We start from the raw sequence: 16,077 nt of genomic DNA, 5'->3' as shown, positions 1-16,077 counted from the left end.
GCAGACTACCTCTAGGTGCTCTGGCTCCAGTCACACTATGCATAAGTTATGAGTGTCCTGGGATGGAATTTTACGACTGCATTTCCTACACTTTTTGAAAATTTCTTCCATACTATAATGCCACAAACTACAACAGTCTTTTAATAAAGGTAGGTAGAACAGAAAAAAAGCATTTCTGTTAGTACTTTAGAGGAACTTAAATATGTGTGTGTGTGTGTGTGTGTGTGTGTGTGTGTGTGTGTGTATGTGTGTGTGTGTGTGTGTGTGTGTGTGTGTGTGTGTGTGTGTGTGTGTGTGTGTGTGTGTGTGTAGATAGACAGATATAGCTATATTTAGTTGGATTTTTTTAGGCAATACAATTGACAGAAGCTAGGTACAATTGACAGAAGCTAGGTTGCTGGCCTGGGCACCACAAAGAAGACAAGGAAAACTTTTAGTTATGTACTCACCATAACTTCAGATGTTTGGGATCCATCTCGCCTACATTCTGACTGATGGGTTCGGAGCCGATCCTCGGCTCCGACTCGGCACGCTTATGCCAAAGAACGAAGTCTCTTATTGGCTGAGCTTACTATATCCCAGGATGCACCACTACCAGTCCCCCAGATCTAGTTTGTCCGCATACATGCACACACGCATGCACTGCTTATATACCACTGACAGATGATACAAGATAAAAAACAGTAGAACTCAAACCGTTCAATCTCTTCTGATCTCCAAGGCAGGGGGAAGGAGGGTGGGTATTAGGAATGTAGGCGAGATGGATCCCAAACATCTGAAGTTATGGTGAGTACATAACTAAAAGATGTTATGTGATCCTATCTCGCCTACATTCTGACTGATGGGACAGCGTCCCTAGCACCTAAATCCTGGGTGGCTCACTGGAAAACACTCCTGAGTACCGTGGAACCAAATGATGCTCGCCCTTTAGATGCCACATCCAATTTATAGTGGGAAATGAAAGTGTGCGGGTTGGACCAAGTAGCCGCAGCACAAATCTCAGAAATAGCGAGCTTGGAATGGAATGCAATAGAGGTAGCCATAGCTCTAGTAGAGTGAGCTTTGACAGATGTTGTAAGTTGTTTATTTGAAGAGGAATAAGCTTGAGTTATGCAATCTCTGATCCATTTGGCAATAGTAGCTTTAGTGATGGTTTTACCCAATTTATTATCTGAAAAGGACACAAACAATTGATCTGTTTTCCGAATTTGTTGAGTCCTATCTAGATAGAAGCGCAATTGCCTGTGAACATCCAATGTATGGAAGGTGTATTCCGCTTTGTTTGAAAATTTTGGAAAGAAAACTGGTAGCTCTAAAGATTGTTGGAGACAGAGATTAGAGCAAACTTTTGGGACAAAAGATGGATAAGGTCTAAGTGATACTCTATCCTTGTGAAAAATCAAGTACGGTGGTTTGATAGATAGGGCTTGAAGTTCTGAAACTCTTCTTGCAGAGGTAATTGCAATTAAGAAGGCAGTTTTCCAAGACAGATATTTCAACTCACATGTAGCAGCCGGTTCAAAGGGGGAAGATGTTAAGGCACAAAGTACCAAATCAAGATCCCACGGAGGCGCAGGATGAAAAACTGGGGGTCTTAAAAGCACAGCACCTTTCATGAAAGTTTTACATAATCTGCTGCTCATCAACGGTGGGTCTATGGAATCGTGAAATTTGGAGATAGCTGCTAGTTGGACTTTAATAGTAGAGACTGAAGATCCTTGATTAAACAAGGATGTTAAAAATTTCAAGACCTCTGGTATCGGGGCAGTAATAGGGTCTAAGCCTCTGAGTTGAGCCCAGATAGCAAACCTCTTCCACTTACTGTGATACAATTTCTTAGTGGTGGGTTTGTGGGCTGAAGATAAAATGTGAATAACTTCCGGGTCCAAGGTGTGATTTCTGACTATAGTCGGAAGTGGAGGAGCCAAGCTGTTAATTTCAAAGTGTGAAGGGACTGGTGCTGTTGTCCCGACTGATGAACCAGAAGGTCCGGAATTAGATCCAAGAACCAAGGACCGTCCAGGGTATATTTCTGTAGGTAGGGGAACCATACCTGACGAGGCCAGTACGGAGCAATTAGAATCATTGTGGACCCCAATTGGGAAGCTTTCTGGATGACTTTGGGGAGGAGTGGAATCGGAGGAAAAGCATAAAGCAGTCCTGATGGCCAAGTTTGGACTAGAGCATCCGTAGCTGTCTCCCCTTGGACGCGGGGTCAAGGAAAAGAACCTTTTGCACTTCGTGTTTCGTGGCGTTGCAAACAGGTCGCAGCACGGAATCCCCCATCTTTTGAAAATCTGAGCTGCTACTGTTTCGTTCAGAGACCACTCGTGAGGAGAGAGAATAGTCCTGCTCAGTCTGTCTGCCAATACATTGGATTTGCCTGGAATGTGGGTCGCTACCAGGAAGCGCTTGGTAGCCACTGCCCATTCCCACACCCTCATGGCCTCTCTGCAAAGGGGGTAAGATCTGGTCCCTCCTTGTTTGTTTAGATACCAGACCACCGACATGAAGTCTGTGTGGATGGCGATAATGCCTTGAAGGAGAAACTTGTGGAGGGCTTGTAAGGACAGAAGTACAGCCCTCATTTCCAACACATTGATATGGAGAAATGTTTCGTTTGGAAGCCAAGAACCCTGAACTGACCTGCCCAGACAATGCCCCCCCCCACCCCATCTGGGAGGCATCCGTAGTCAAGGTGGCCACCGGAGGGGGTATAACAAAGGGTCTGCCCTGATTCAGATTGGATGGCAGAAGCCACCAGCCGAGGTCCCATTTGCACGTTTCTGTAATCAGTATGTGATGATCGAGGGGGAGATCTTGAAAAGACCATTGTGTCGATAATAGCAACTGGAGAATCCTCATGTGCAACCTTGCCAGAGGAACTAGGAGAACCGTGGCAGACATTGAACCTAAAAGTTGCAGGACCATCCTGGCTGGGGCTTTGGATCTTAGAAGCAGGGCTCGGACTTGATCTTGTAATGTTTGTATCCTTTCGGTAGGAAGGAAGATTCGCATTAATTTTGAGTCTATCTCTGCTCCTATGAATCTTATGCGCTGAGAAGGCAGCAAGACAGACTTTGACCAGTTGAATGTAATTCCCAGGGAAGCACCCAGGGAGATGGTGGCTTGTAGGTTCTCTAGTAGTAGATGACTGGTGGTGGCAGTCAGGAGCCAGTCGTCCAGATAGGGAAACACTTGGAATCCGAGACTCCTCAGGTGAGCAGTCACTACTGCCAAACACTTGGTGAATACCCTGGGGGCTGTGGTGAGACCAAAGGGCAGTGCACAAAATTGGAAATGACTGTCTCCCAGGCTGAAGCGCAGATACCTCCTGGACGCCTGATGTATCGGTATGTGATAATAGGCGTCCTTGAGATCTATGGAGCACATCCAAACATCTTTCTCCAACAATGGGAGAATGGATTGTAAAGTGACCATTCGGAATTTGGACTTCATGACGAACTGGTTTAGTTTGCTGAGATCCAAAATGGGTCTCAGGTCCCCTGTCTTTTTTGGCACTAAAAAGAACCTTGAGTAATTTCCGGATCCGATCTGGTCTGTGGGGACCGGTTGGATGACTCCTTTTTCTAGCAGCTTTGAAGCTTCTACGGCTGAAATTTCCCTTTGACTGGGTGGTGGGTCCGGGATTTTTTTGGACGGTGGGGGTGGGTGTGTGAAGGGAATGGTGTAACCTCCGGCAATAATCCGAAGCACCCATCTGTCCTGAGTAATAGACTCCCAGGCTTTTAGGTGCTTGGCAAAACGGCATCCGACTGGCTCCGGAGCAGCACAGCCGGGCAATCCCTCATGGAGTGTGGGAGGCTGAAGAGCCACGAAAGGACTTGCGGTCTCCAGTGTTGCGGGGGCCTCTGCCGCCTCTAGGACGGCGTCTCCCAGAAAAATTTCCCCGTCCTCTGCCTCTGGAAGGGGAATCTTCCTGCTGTTGAGGAAAGAATTTCTGTGATTTGCGGAACCACATCTTCCCTCCTCTTTAGCCTTGGGATAAGGCCGAAAGGGAGTGGAAAATCGTGCTCTACGGCAGATAAAGTCTTTCCCTCCTGCTCACAGCGGGTAAGAGTGTCTTTTACCTTGGGTCCAAACAAAGAGGACCCATCAAAGGGAGCGTCGGCAAAGGAAGACTTGAAGGCCTCCGCGAAATGACACAAACGGAGCCAGGCTTGTCTTCGTGAGAGCCACGCCTGTGCCTGCCGCTCTGCCCGCCCCTTCGGCCGCATATGAAATGAGCCTCATGGACGAGTTAGAAATCGAGGTAAGGATAGCCAACTGAGAGCTAACCGACTGGGCTAGCTGCTCAGGTAGGTTACCTGAGAGGGAGTCTGAGAGCTCCTTGACCAGACCCCTCTGTAGTCTGGTGAAATGTGCCAAATAATTCAGGGACCTCAGAGTAAAGGCCGCTGAAGTCAGGGTGCGCTTCCTGCACGGTCCATGCTCCTAGACTCCTTATTAGGAGGATGGACGGACGTTGAAGCCTCTGCCACGTCCTGCTGGGTGGCAGATGCCACCACCATGGCATCTACAGCCACGCCTTTCGTTAAGAACTCCTTCTCGGGTGGGGCAGACAAAAATTTGTTAGGGCGAGAAGGCACTGGTTCCACAGTATCTGGATGTTCCCACGCCCGACAAACCAAATCCAGGAGCTCGTCAAGGCGGAGACACCCAGGAGGCGGAGGGCTGAGCCCCAAGGCCTTGAGGAACACCGACTCATCAGCGGAGGGGGGTTTGGAATTCCAGCCGCCTCGTTGTTTGAGGATCTCTAGAATGTCTGCAAATGAGACATCATCCGAGGACGACTTTGGGGACCCCTCCGCATCATCAAGATCAGTGTCCGATGTAAGAGACTCATCGGGGGAGTCCACGTGCTTCCTCTTGCACGATCTCTTCCTTGGGGCTCCTCCGAAGACAACTCCGAAGACCCTCAGGAGGAGGGGAACCCCAGTGGGGTAACCTCAGGCCCGGGCTCCGCTGCCTAGAGACAGGGGAACTGCCAAAGACCCAGTCTCCATGCCCAGGGAAGGTGCCGGTAAAGCCGTAGAGATGGCCAAAGAAGATTTGGCCAAGGCACTCCTCATAGCTCTGAAGGCCGGACCCCCAGAATCCTGGGAGGGTCCAGTCTCCGGAGCCATGATAGCAGACGGAAGTCCCGCGGCCGAAGCACCGAGAGGGAGGCTCGGAACCGACTGCATTGGTCCCGAAACGTCACCCCCGGGCCCAGCCGAAGAAGTCCGTGTGCTAAACTCGGACCCGAAGGCCGGGGTTGGAGTAAGGGTCGGAGCCGACCCTAGGATCTCCACTGGCTCCATCAGCACCTGCTCCGACGGAGCTGAAGCGGTCGGAGGAGGAATGGCAATGGAATGGGCTATCGGCTCTGAAGCCAATTGGGTCGGAGCCGAAACAAATTTCTGAAAGACTGGGGACTGGAAGAGTCTTTGGAGTACCCTGTCTATGTCCGAATCTGACATCCTTGATGACCTGGAAGAGACCGAACGGGTCCGAGTAGGCCTCTCCAATGGCTCCAAGGGACTAGGGGACCGGCTCCAAATCGACTCGATAATTATCGGCGCCGAAGGAGTGTCCAAACCAATTTCCATCGGTGCCGAAGAGGGCTTCGGCGCCGAGGAGGAAGTGTCTGAGCGGACAACCTTCATCGGCTCCAAGATCAGTGGAGCCGATGAAGATGACCCGCCTCGAGGCCCCAGCCGGCTCCGAACCCAGAGGAGTCGAGGCTGGAGGCATCGAGGCAGACCGTTCCACCCTCGGCTCCGAAGTCCGTGGAGCCGAAGGAGAAGCCTGCCTATGTCTTTTGGCGGTCGGATCCGACGGGCTGGTCGGAGCCGACGCCCTTTTCTTCTTTGCAGGAGAAGGAGAGGAAGCTAATGCCTCTTCAAATGAGGGTTTAATAAGGCCTTTTAAAATAAGTATATTTTTCCTCTCTTGGAGGACCCTCGAGGAAAACGCGTGGCACACGCTACAGGACTCCTGCAAATGTTTGGCGCCCAAACAGTACACACAGAGAGAATGGTCAACTGTTATTGACATCTTGAAACTGCACTTAGTGCACTTCTTAAAACCTGAAGGCCTAGGAGCCTGTGACATTATGGCAACCAAACTAGTGAACAGCAAAACACACTAACTATCACAGAAAAAATTCTTCTTCTTCTTTTTTTTTTTTTTTTTTAAAACAAGACTGACACAATAGAAAAACAACTAAAGGTATCCAAGAACCCTAAAATAAGACGGGACTTGAATGACAACTGACTGACAGGGGAAGGCCCTTCAGCTCAAAGGGGACCTCTAGTCAGAAAAAACGCAATCACCACACAAAACTTTAACAAAAATATCCACTCATACACAAAAACACAAGATAGCAGTTAAAACAGCTTTTTGTTGAAAAATTAGGAAATTCCTGACAGGAAAGTAAGTGAAGAAAACACTACTTAGCTCAGCCAGCTCGAGACCACGTCTTTGCTTGTTAGCGGCAAACGAGATCTGGGGGACTGGTAGTGGTGCATCCTGGGATATAGTAAGCTCAGCCAATAAGAGACTTCGTTCTTTGGCATAAGCGTGCCGAGTCGGAGCCGAGGATCGGCTCCGAACCCATCAGTCAGAATGTAGGCGAGATAGGATCACATAACATCAAAGACAGCTTAACACACTTAGTACACTCTAACAGAAATAGCAGTTATTACATTAGAAAGACAGCAAATCTAGACCCTGAATATAAAATGAAAGATACTGAAAAAGATTGCAAATCTAGACCCTGAATAAAAAATGAAAGACACTTAGAAAATTAACAAAGATAAACTGGAACTAGGTTCATTAAGTTAACAGTAAAATAAGACTTACGTAGAAATATTCAATTGGCTCATGAATTCTTCGGTACAATTGCCTCACCCAAAGAATCTTCCCAGCTACTGGTGGAAAATTTCGACCAAGTGGAGGATCATTTTTCTGCGTATTGTAAAGCTATAAAGACAAAGGTATTTTTGAAATAAGAAGTATTGCAATGGAACACACAAACTGGTTAAACCACTTTTTTTTTTTTTACTTACAGTGTACTTATTGCAAGTATATGTGGTATGAACAGACCCTCGACCTTGAAATTCGGATACTAATACAGTACATTGAAAATGCAGCAAAATATGCTAAGACAAGACACTCTCTATAAACAAACAAGTTGATGTGAAATATTTTTTTAAACACCTTTATTAAATTATCTCTTAAGACAAAGGCAAACATACATTCACAGAAAAGAAAACAATTTTAACATTTTTCTAGTTAAATACAATATGTATCCCATATATTTTCTTTGCTACTATACTCAGTCCAACATTACAAAAAATGCTGAATTCCTGCCTTCCCTTAAACCTCACTCCTTCTCCTCCTGAACATTATTATGCATGTATTATTCCCAAAATTTCCATTTACTTCAATGTAATTTGCTCCTTTCCTTTTCTAAAGATCCCTCTTTCAGTTTTTTATCCCTTTTATAATATTCAATACCTCAAATACAGTTGGTGTAGATTTGGATTATCATTTTCTAGTAATTGCTTTTTTGGCTGCCCACAGAATTAAACTTAAAAAGGTGTCACTATGTCTAGACAATTCAGAACCTGTATCCCAACTCAAAATAATAATTTCCTTACTTACAGTCATTTGCTCACCCAATACCTCTAATGCAGTACTTAGTAGGGAATTTTTTAAATCTCGCAACTCATTATACTCCCAAAAAAAAGAAGTTATGTACTCATCATAACATTACATCTTTGTTGTCCATTTTCATTCTTCCTCAACTGTTGCGTTCAGATCTCGGCCATTACTAAAGCTCATGGTAATCAAAAAGCTCTCGAGCTTCTCCCTTACCCATAATGCACCAACCCCTAACATACCCCAGATCTTGTTTGCTGATTTTACCTAAAGTTGTAACTACCAATGCATATACATAAAGACACATACATTTGTATATGCCCTAAACAAGAAACTATATTTAGAGCTCAATCATAAAGAGCAGTGGTGCCTTACAATGTCTCATTCTTCCAGAAGTTTGTTGAAACAAAGGATGGGGGTTGATATGCAGGAAGTTGAGGAAGAATGAAAATGGACAACAGAGATGGAACTTTATGTTGAGTACATAACTTCTTTACCTGATGTTGTCAATTTTTATTCTATCTTCAGCTGTTGGGACAGAGTCCCCAGCTACCTAAAACCTTGGGTGGACTCTAAGGAAGGATATTTCTGAGCACAGCTGAGCCAAACATTGCTCTACCCCTCGAGACCAGAACTAATATGTAATGAGTGATAAAGGTATGAGAACTTGCCCAGGTTGCTGCTGCACATATGTCATCCATGGAAACCCTAGACAGAAACCGTGAAAAAGTTGCCATGGACCTAGATGAATGAGCTCTAACAGGTTTAGTTAACGTAAGACCCAATTTGTTATAGAAAAAAGGAAATTAAACCAGTCAGGCATCTAGCTAGAGTTACAATTGCGACCTGCTTACCCAATTTCAAATCTGCAAAGGGTTTCTGACACAGCACAGCTCCTCGTGGTCCTGCAGAGTGTTACAAGCAGCAGAGAGATGAAAAGAGACACTTTAAACAGATTAAGATTAAGTATTTTTTTCTCTGCCTTTCCACTTGCGAATGCATATTCTCACCGAAAAGCGAGTTTCTAGCTATTCTAATATCTGAAAAAGCTTGTTTTTGCATTTTTACTGTTCCTGCACTTCTTTAAATCATTTTTGTGTTGCTTAACGGTTGTAGGCTACACACTCAAGTGTGCTAGCCTGTTTAATGCATTTACAGTGTTTTTCTGTTAACTTAGTGTTGTTCTGTTGAAAAAAGCAAAAAAAAAAAACAGATAAATATCCTTGTTTCCCACCTTTTCTGAACTAGAGTAGTCCAAATTTCAGGTTTTGCTGAATTCTGGGCTGTGGTATAAGTTCCTGTGTTGCCCATATCCTTACTTGGATAGGAGGAAGCTTCTCTGTTCACCAGTGAGAGTGGGGAGCTTTCAGCAGCCTATTTGTCCCTGGAGGAGTGGTCTCAGCCCAGCAACTAGTAGCTTATTGGCCGTTTTGGGCTAATTCCTATCTCTTTCAAGCTCCCTACCTTAAAACCCGCATTTGCTTGGTTTTGCGCTTGTTTCAGACTCAGAACAGCTCCTTGTGGTCCTGCAGAGTGTTACAAGCAGCAGAGAGACGAAGAGAGAGACTTTAAACAGATTAAGTATTTTTTTCTCTGCCTATCTACTTGCGACTGCATATTCTCACCGAAAAGTGAGTTTCTAGCTATTCTAATATCTGAAAAAGCTTGTTTTTGCATTTTTACTGTTCCTGCACTTCTTTAAATTGTTTTTGTGTTGTTTAACTGTTGTAGGCTACACACTCAAGTGCGCTAGCCTGTTTAAAGCATTTACAGTGTTTTCTGTTAAGTTACTGTTGTTCTGTTGAAAAAAGTAAAAAAAAAAAACTAAAAAATATCTTTGTTTCCTGCCTTTTCTGAACTAGAGTAGTCCAGATTTCAGGTTATGCTGAATTGTGGGCTGTGGTATAAGTTCCTGTGTTGCCCATATCCTTACTTGGATAGGAGGAAGCTTCTCTGTTCACCAGTGAGAGTGAGGAGCATTGAGCAGCCTATCTGTCCCTGGAGGAGTGGTCTCAGCCCAGCATCTAGTAGCTTATTGGCCGTTTTGGGCTAATTCCTATCTCTTTAAAGCTCCCTGCCTTAAAACCCGCATTTGCACGGTTTTGCGCTTGTTTCAGACTCAGCACAGCTCCTCATGGTCCTGCAGAGTGTTGCACGCAGCAGAGAGACGAAAATAGAGACTTTAAACAGATTAAGTATTTTTCTCTGCCTTTCTACTTGCGACTGCATATTCTCACCGAAAAGTGAATTTCTAGCTATTCTAATATCTGAAAAAGCTTGTTTTTGCATTTTTACTGTTCCTGCACTTCTTTAAATTGTTTTTGTGTTGTTTAACTGTTGTAGGCTACCTGTTCCTACACTTCTTTAAATCGTTTTTGTGTTGTTTAACTGTTGTAGGCTACACACTCAAGTTTGCTAGCCTGTTTAAAGCATTTACAGTGTTTTTCTGTTAAGTTACTGTTGTTCTGTTGAAAAAAGCAAAAAAAAACAAAAAAAAAAATCCTTGTTTCCCGCCTTTTCTGAACTAGAGTAGTCCAAATTTCAGGTTTTGCTGAATTCTGGGCTGTGGCATAAGTTCCTGTGTTGCCCATATCCTTACTTGGATAGGAGGAAGCTTCTCTGTTCACCAGTGAGAGTGGGGAGCTTTATGCAGCCTATCCGTCCCTGGAAAGTGGTCTCAGCCCAGGAACTAGTAGCTTATTGGCCATTTTGGGCTAATTCCTCTCTCTTTCAAGCTCCCTGCCTTAAAACCCGCATTTGTGCGGTTTTGCGCGATTTTGCACACCGCGCAGCATCGCGCAATGTTGTGCAGCACCGTTTAAGCTGTTTTAAACTATTCCCTGCTCCAGAAAGTCTGCTCTTCAATTTTTTCTTTAGAACTAGTATAACTCTTAAAGTAAGCACTCTACCTACCTTCTACAGCCCAGCACATGCTCAAATATGTCAGTAAGCACTAACAAACTAAAGCACGACACCCCCTTTTACTGCCCTGAAGTACAAGGCTCCCTATTCGAACATTCCGGACAATCAATACGTTTTTTAACTATCCAGGCATGTCCAAAGTGCAGTTTCAGGTATACTCTCCAGTCCAGCTGGTGAATCTGGGAATCTTGAGGCAATGTTACAATTGCCTTATGTACACAGACAACCCTCTCCTCCTTCCAACAAACTCAAATGTATGTGAGAGATGCAACTATACAGCAAAACTAGAGGCCGAGCTCTCTCAAACCAAGACTGGCACAGTCAGTCAAGAGGAGAAGGAAACCACTCGCACCACACAACCAGTCTCACATAGACCAATCGCATCAGCAAACATGACACAAACTCACAAAAACATACTCGGAGGCTCTAAATAAAAATCTGCCAAAGCAGCAGAGACCTCCAAAGCAGACATCCAATCAACCACTACCCCACAACAACTTTCATGTATCACATACTTCACACAGTCAGTGTGCCACACAGAAGCAGCCCTTAAGGCTAAATAATGCACCTAATACCCTAGTAATAGGAGACTCTATTGTCAGACACACTGACGTCCCGCTCACCAGACTGAACAAGGAGAAGGTCACTTAAGCTGCCTGTCGGGTGCCAGGATCCGCCACATAACACAAGCACTCAGGTCACTCCACAGCAGGTACAAATATGACTCTGTCATTGTCTATGTTGGCGTGAATGACCTGAGACGTACCTCCTTGGACTACATGAAAAGAGACATAGAGGAGCTCTATGATCATGTAGCCCAGGCCGGTATGACCCTGACCCTGATTAGCATCTTGCCCTCACCAAGAATGATGCCACAGTATAAAGACAAAATTATCAATTTTAACAATTGGCTAAGCTATTGGTGTCATTCAAAGGGGATCCAGTGTCTGTCAGCCTGGGATGACATGCTCAACAAGTCACGTTGCTTCACCAGGGACGGCTTGCACCTGTCACCCTTAGGTTTTCGAATACTGGCTAAGGCTCTTGCTACCCCTATAGTGCCTTTTTTAAGCAAGGCTCAAAAGACAAAACCACCTCCATAGACAATACCAGAAACAAAAAAATAAGGGTAATGCTACTCAGCGACAGAAGTCTAAACCTCAAGATGCACGCACTCGAGGCACTCCTCAGTATGGAGAAAATCGATATCTGTACAGTAACAGAAACCTGGTTCAAGGCTCCAGAGAGCACCCCAGCACTACCAGGATTCAACTCATACCATACTTTTCGGCCCCAGAACTCGGACCGAAATACTCAAGGTGGGGGAGTATCCATCTTCATCAAGGATACCCACATCTCCAGGTTAGTGGCACTGCATGAGGCATCGGAGACCCTCCAGGTGCAATTAACAGTGGGCAAAACTTCTTTTCAGTTTGTAGCCTGCTACAGATCACCCACCTTGTCTCAGGACCCCCACTCGGCATTCCTGAGAACATTGGAGAATATGAAGGTCTCACCAAACACCATGAATTTGGAGGATTTCAACTACCCAAACATTGACTGGGAAAACTACTCAAGTCCCAACTCCTTTGCCCATTGGTTCCTGGAGTTTATAAACTCAGCCATGGAACAACTGGTCACCACTCCCACAAGAGGTGACAACATATTGGACCTGGTCATCACCAACATGGGGGATCATTGTTCCACACCAGAGGTAAACCCCTCGTTGGTAAGATCAGACCACAAACTAATTACAATGGACATCCACATCTCGACCCCACCACCGGCCAAGGAAACCACTGTGAAAAATCTCTCAAAAGCAAACTTCACACTTCTCAAGACCGAGGTGGAAAGTTTCAAAGCCCCCGGGCAAATGGAAAATGCTATCCAAACCGCAGAATCCTTTACAGATGCACTCTATGAGCACCTACAGGAATGCATGGATCATGCCATCCCAAGTAAAACCAAGACTCACTCCTCCAAACACAAGAGACCAGTCTGGTGGACCCCGGCCATAAATAAGCTATACAACAGAAGGAGGAAACTATTACATGATAGGGAAAAATCCCAAAAAGGGAAGGCATGCCTGATCAGTATTAGCAAGAACCTTCGCTCAATCCTAAAACCATGGAAAAAAATCGCCAAAGACTCTAAAGATAATCACAAGGCGTTCTTTAGCTACGTCAAGAATCTGGGTGGCAACTCTCAGATCTGCTCTGAGCTGGTGCAAAATGGCACAAAATACAATGAACCCACTGACATTGCCAACATCCTGTCGGACAGGTTCAGTGCAAACTGTACCCCCTCCCCCCCAAAAGGGCCTGTTTCTATCCCAGATGAATGCAGTCCCCCAGTCATCACAGACACACAGGTGAAAGCAGCCCTTTCCAAAGTAAAAAACACAGCATCAATGGGACTGGATGGTATCCCGGGCTGCGTCTTACACGAGCTCCAAAAAGAACTAAACCCTCACATAAACTCACTGTTCCAACTCAGCCTTACCACAGGTTATGTACCCAAAGAATGGCGTACAGCAACAGTAATCCCGCTCCACAAAAGTGGCACTACAACGGATCCCGGGAACTATTGCCCCATAAGCCTGACTAGCCTCGTCTGCAAGGCTGTGGAGCACATCATCATGGATCTCATAAACAAAGACATTGGGAACCTCCAGACACTGGACCCTACCCAATTCTGCTTTGTTAAAGGCAGATCTTGCCTCCTAAACCTAGTTGACTTTTTTGAAATAGCTACCAAAACCATAGATGAGGGAAAGGTAGTCCACACAGTCTACCTGGACCTCGCAAAGACCTTTGACACAATACCCCACTCTGGCATCATAAATAACCTTACCAGCTTAAATATCAACCCATATGTCACAAGATGGGTTGCAAACTGGCTCAGGGATAGAACTCACATGGTCAGAGTTGCAGGTGCCATGTCCGACTCTAAACTGGTTACAAGTGGTGTCCCACAAGGCTCAGTCCTGGGACCCCTCATGTTTGGTATATACTTCTCTGAGGTACAGGCAAGCATGGGAGGACTGTGGCTGACCAAGTTCACAGATGATTGCAAGCTGGGAGCCATAATCGACTCTCCGGCCGACATAAGCATCCTCCAGAAGGGTCTTACAGAGATGGATACCTGGTGTCAAAACCATGGCCTTAAGCTAAATGCCAAAAAGTGCATAGTCATCCCTTTTGGGAAAAACAAAGTGCACACAAACTACCACACAGGAGGTAATCCACTAAGAACGGAAGAAGTAATTAGGGATCTGGGGACCCAAGTAGATAGTAACCTCTCCTTTGACAATCACATTGCCAAAGTGGTTAGAAAAACCTTCTATATAGCTCACCTAATCACAAAAGGGTTCACATCTAGATCAAGAGAGGTCATTGTGCCCCTCTACTCATCGCTCATCAGGCCCTTAATTGAGTACAATGCCCCATTTGGGATGTATCTTACCCGACACCTGCAACAGCTGGAGACACCTCAAAAGTACCTCACCAAGAGGATCGTGGGCCTCAAACAGATGCCCTGTGCTACTCGACTAAAGAAACTCCAGCTCTACTCAGTTGCTTACCGCCTACTCAGAGGCGATCTCTGCCTGACATACAAGGCCATGTCTAACCCGGAATTGATGGACATGCTCCATCTCAAGAAAGCCAAATCCATTAGAGCTACACGCTCCATGGATTTAAACCTCAGCACAACAATAAATAGGACATGCTGGAGGGATAGATTCATATCCCAGAGGCTTCCCTCGCTCTGGAATAGAATCCCGGTTCATGTTAGGCAGAGCTCCTAGCTGACCCTCTTACTCCTGGGATCACTTCTATGGCCCTGCTGGACAGAGGCTCGGGAATCTAGTCTAAAAGGGTGTTGAAAGCCAACACATTCTGGCTAAGCTTATAAATGCCCTAGGGCAGATAGCCTAGTACCTACCTATGAACAAACAATTGGTCTGTCTTTATGATTTCTTTTGTTCTCTGTAGATAAAAACCTAATTGTCTGTGAACATCCAATAAATGTAACATATATTCACCTTTGTTTGCAAATTTAGGAAGGAATACTAGCAAATTAATGGACTGATTGATACTGGATTCTGACACCACCTTGGGAAGGAAGGCCACATTGGTTTGTAATGTAACCCTATCCTTATGAAAACTCAAGTAGGAAGGTTTTGATGGCAAGGTTTGAAGTTCTGAAATTCTTCTAGCTGAGGTGATGCCCACTAGAAAGACAGTTTTCCAAATCAAAATATTAAGGTAACATTTAGCTGCTGGTTCAAAGGGGGAATGAATTAAGGCCTGCAGTACCAAGTTCAGATTCCATGGTGGAGTAGGGTCTTTATATGGGCGCCTCATTAAAAGAGCGACTCTCAAGAATGCTTTACAAAGTTTAGAAGAGGCCACAGAAGAATCTTCAAATCCAATATGAAAATTAGATATTGCTGCTAATTGAACCTTAATGGTAGAGCAGCTCACCCTTTCATTAAAGAGCAAAGCTAAAAATTCAAGTATGTTATGTATCAGAGCTGAAAAGGGGTCATTATGTTTTTATTGTGCCCAGTAAACAAACCTTTTCCATTCACTTATATAAAGCTTTATTGCTGAAGGTTTATTGGAAGATAAAAGTATATGATGGACAGAGAAAAGAGCATTGGTTGTTTGACTATTAACAGAACTGTAGAAACCAAGCTGTTAGCTTGAGGTTTGAAAAATCCGGATGAATCATATCTACTGGATGCGACAGTAAGTCTGGAACTGGATCCAGAATCCAAGGTTGGTATAGTAGGTAAAGCCATTGGAAGGGGAACCAAATCTTCCAGGGCCAGTAAGATGCAATGAGGATTACTTTGCTCTTCAACCTAGCAGCATTCTGCAGAAATTTCAGAATGAGGGGAACTGGTAGGTAAGCAAAAAGTAACCCAGGGGGCTCAGTCGTGAAGTATAGCATCCCTCACTGATTCCCCGAGAGGGATTAGGGCAAAGTAGCTGCTGCACCTGTTGTTTAGGGGAGAAGCAAAATGGCCTCAGTGAGGTTGGCTCCATTGACAGAAAATCATTTCTGTTACTTCTGTGATGAAAGACCACTCATGAGGTAGAAGAATGAACCTACTTAATTTGTCTGCTATCACAGTGGATTTCCCCGGAATGTGTGTTGCTATGAGAAAGCGGTTGGATGAGATCACCCATTGCCACACTCTAAGTGCTTCTCAACACAAGGGGTAAGATCTGGTCCCTCCTTGTTTTGTTAATGTACCAAACTACTGACACATTTTCTGCTTCAATTGCAATTGTCCTTAAAGGGAGAGCATCTTGGAAGGCTTGCAACACTAAGAGTACTGTTCTCATCTCCAGGACATTGATATGCAAATTGGCCTTTTCGGGGGACCAAGTGCATTGGACTGTTTTCCCCAGGAAGAACCCTCCCACCCAAATCTGGGTAGTGTCCGTGGTCACTATGGCCTTTGGCTGACAGAGA

General features: G+C 45.1%; 1 protein-coding gene across 1 annotated transcript in view; it reads right to left on the bottom strand.

The window, feature by feature from the left end:
* The window catches only part of LOC122816787 (dynein axonemal heavy chain 8-like), a 9,517,065-nt gene that overhangs the window by 7,528,174 nt on the left and 1,972,814 nt on the right, over positions 1 to 16,077 (bottom strand). Inside the window, 1 exon segment of the mRNA XM_044089814.1 lies at positions 6,868 to 6,987. Coding sequence (XP_043945749.1) covers positions 6,868 to 6,987 — 120 coding nt within the window.

The sequence above is a fragment of the Protopterus annectens genome, chromosome 1.part1, assembly GCF_019279795.1.
Source record: "Protopterus annectens isolate FY-2018-M chromosome 1.part1, PAN1.0, whole genome shotgun sequence".
Taxonomy (NCBI): Eukaryota; Metazoa; Chordata; order Ceratodontiformes; family Protopteridae; genus Protopterus; species Protopterus annectens.
Note: the sequence above shows the minus strand (reverse complement) of the source record. Positions and strands in the feature narration are given on the sequence as shown.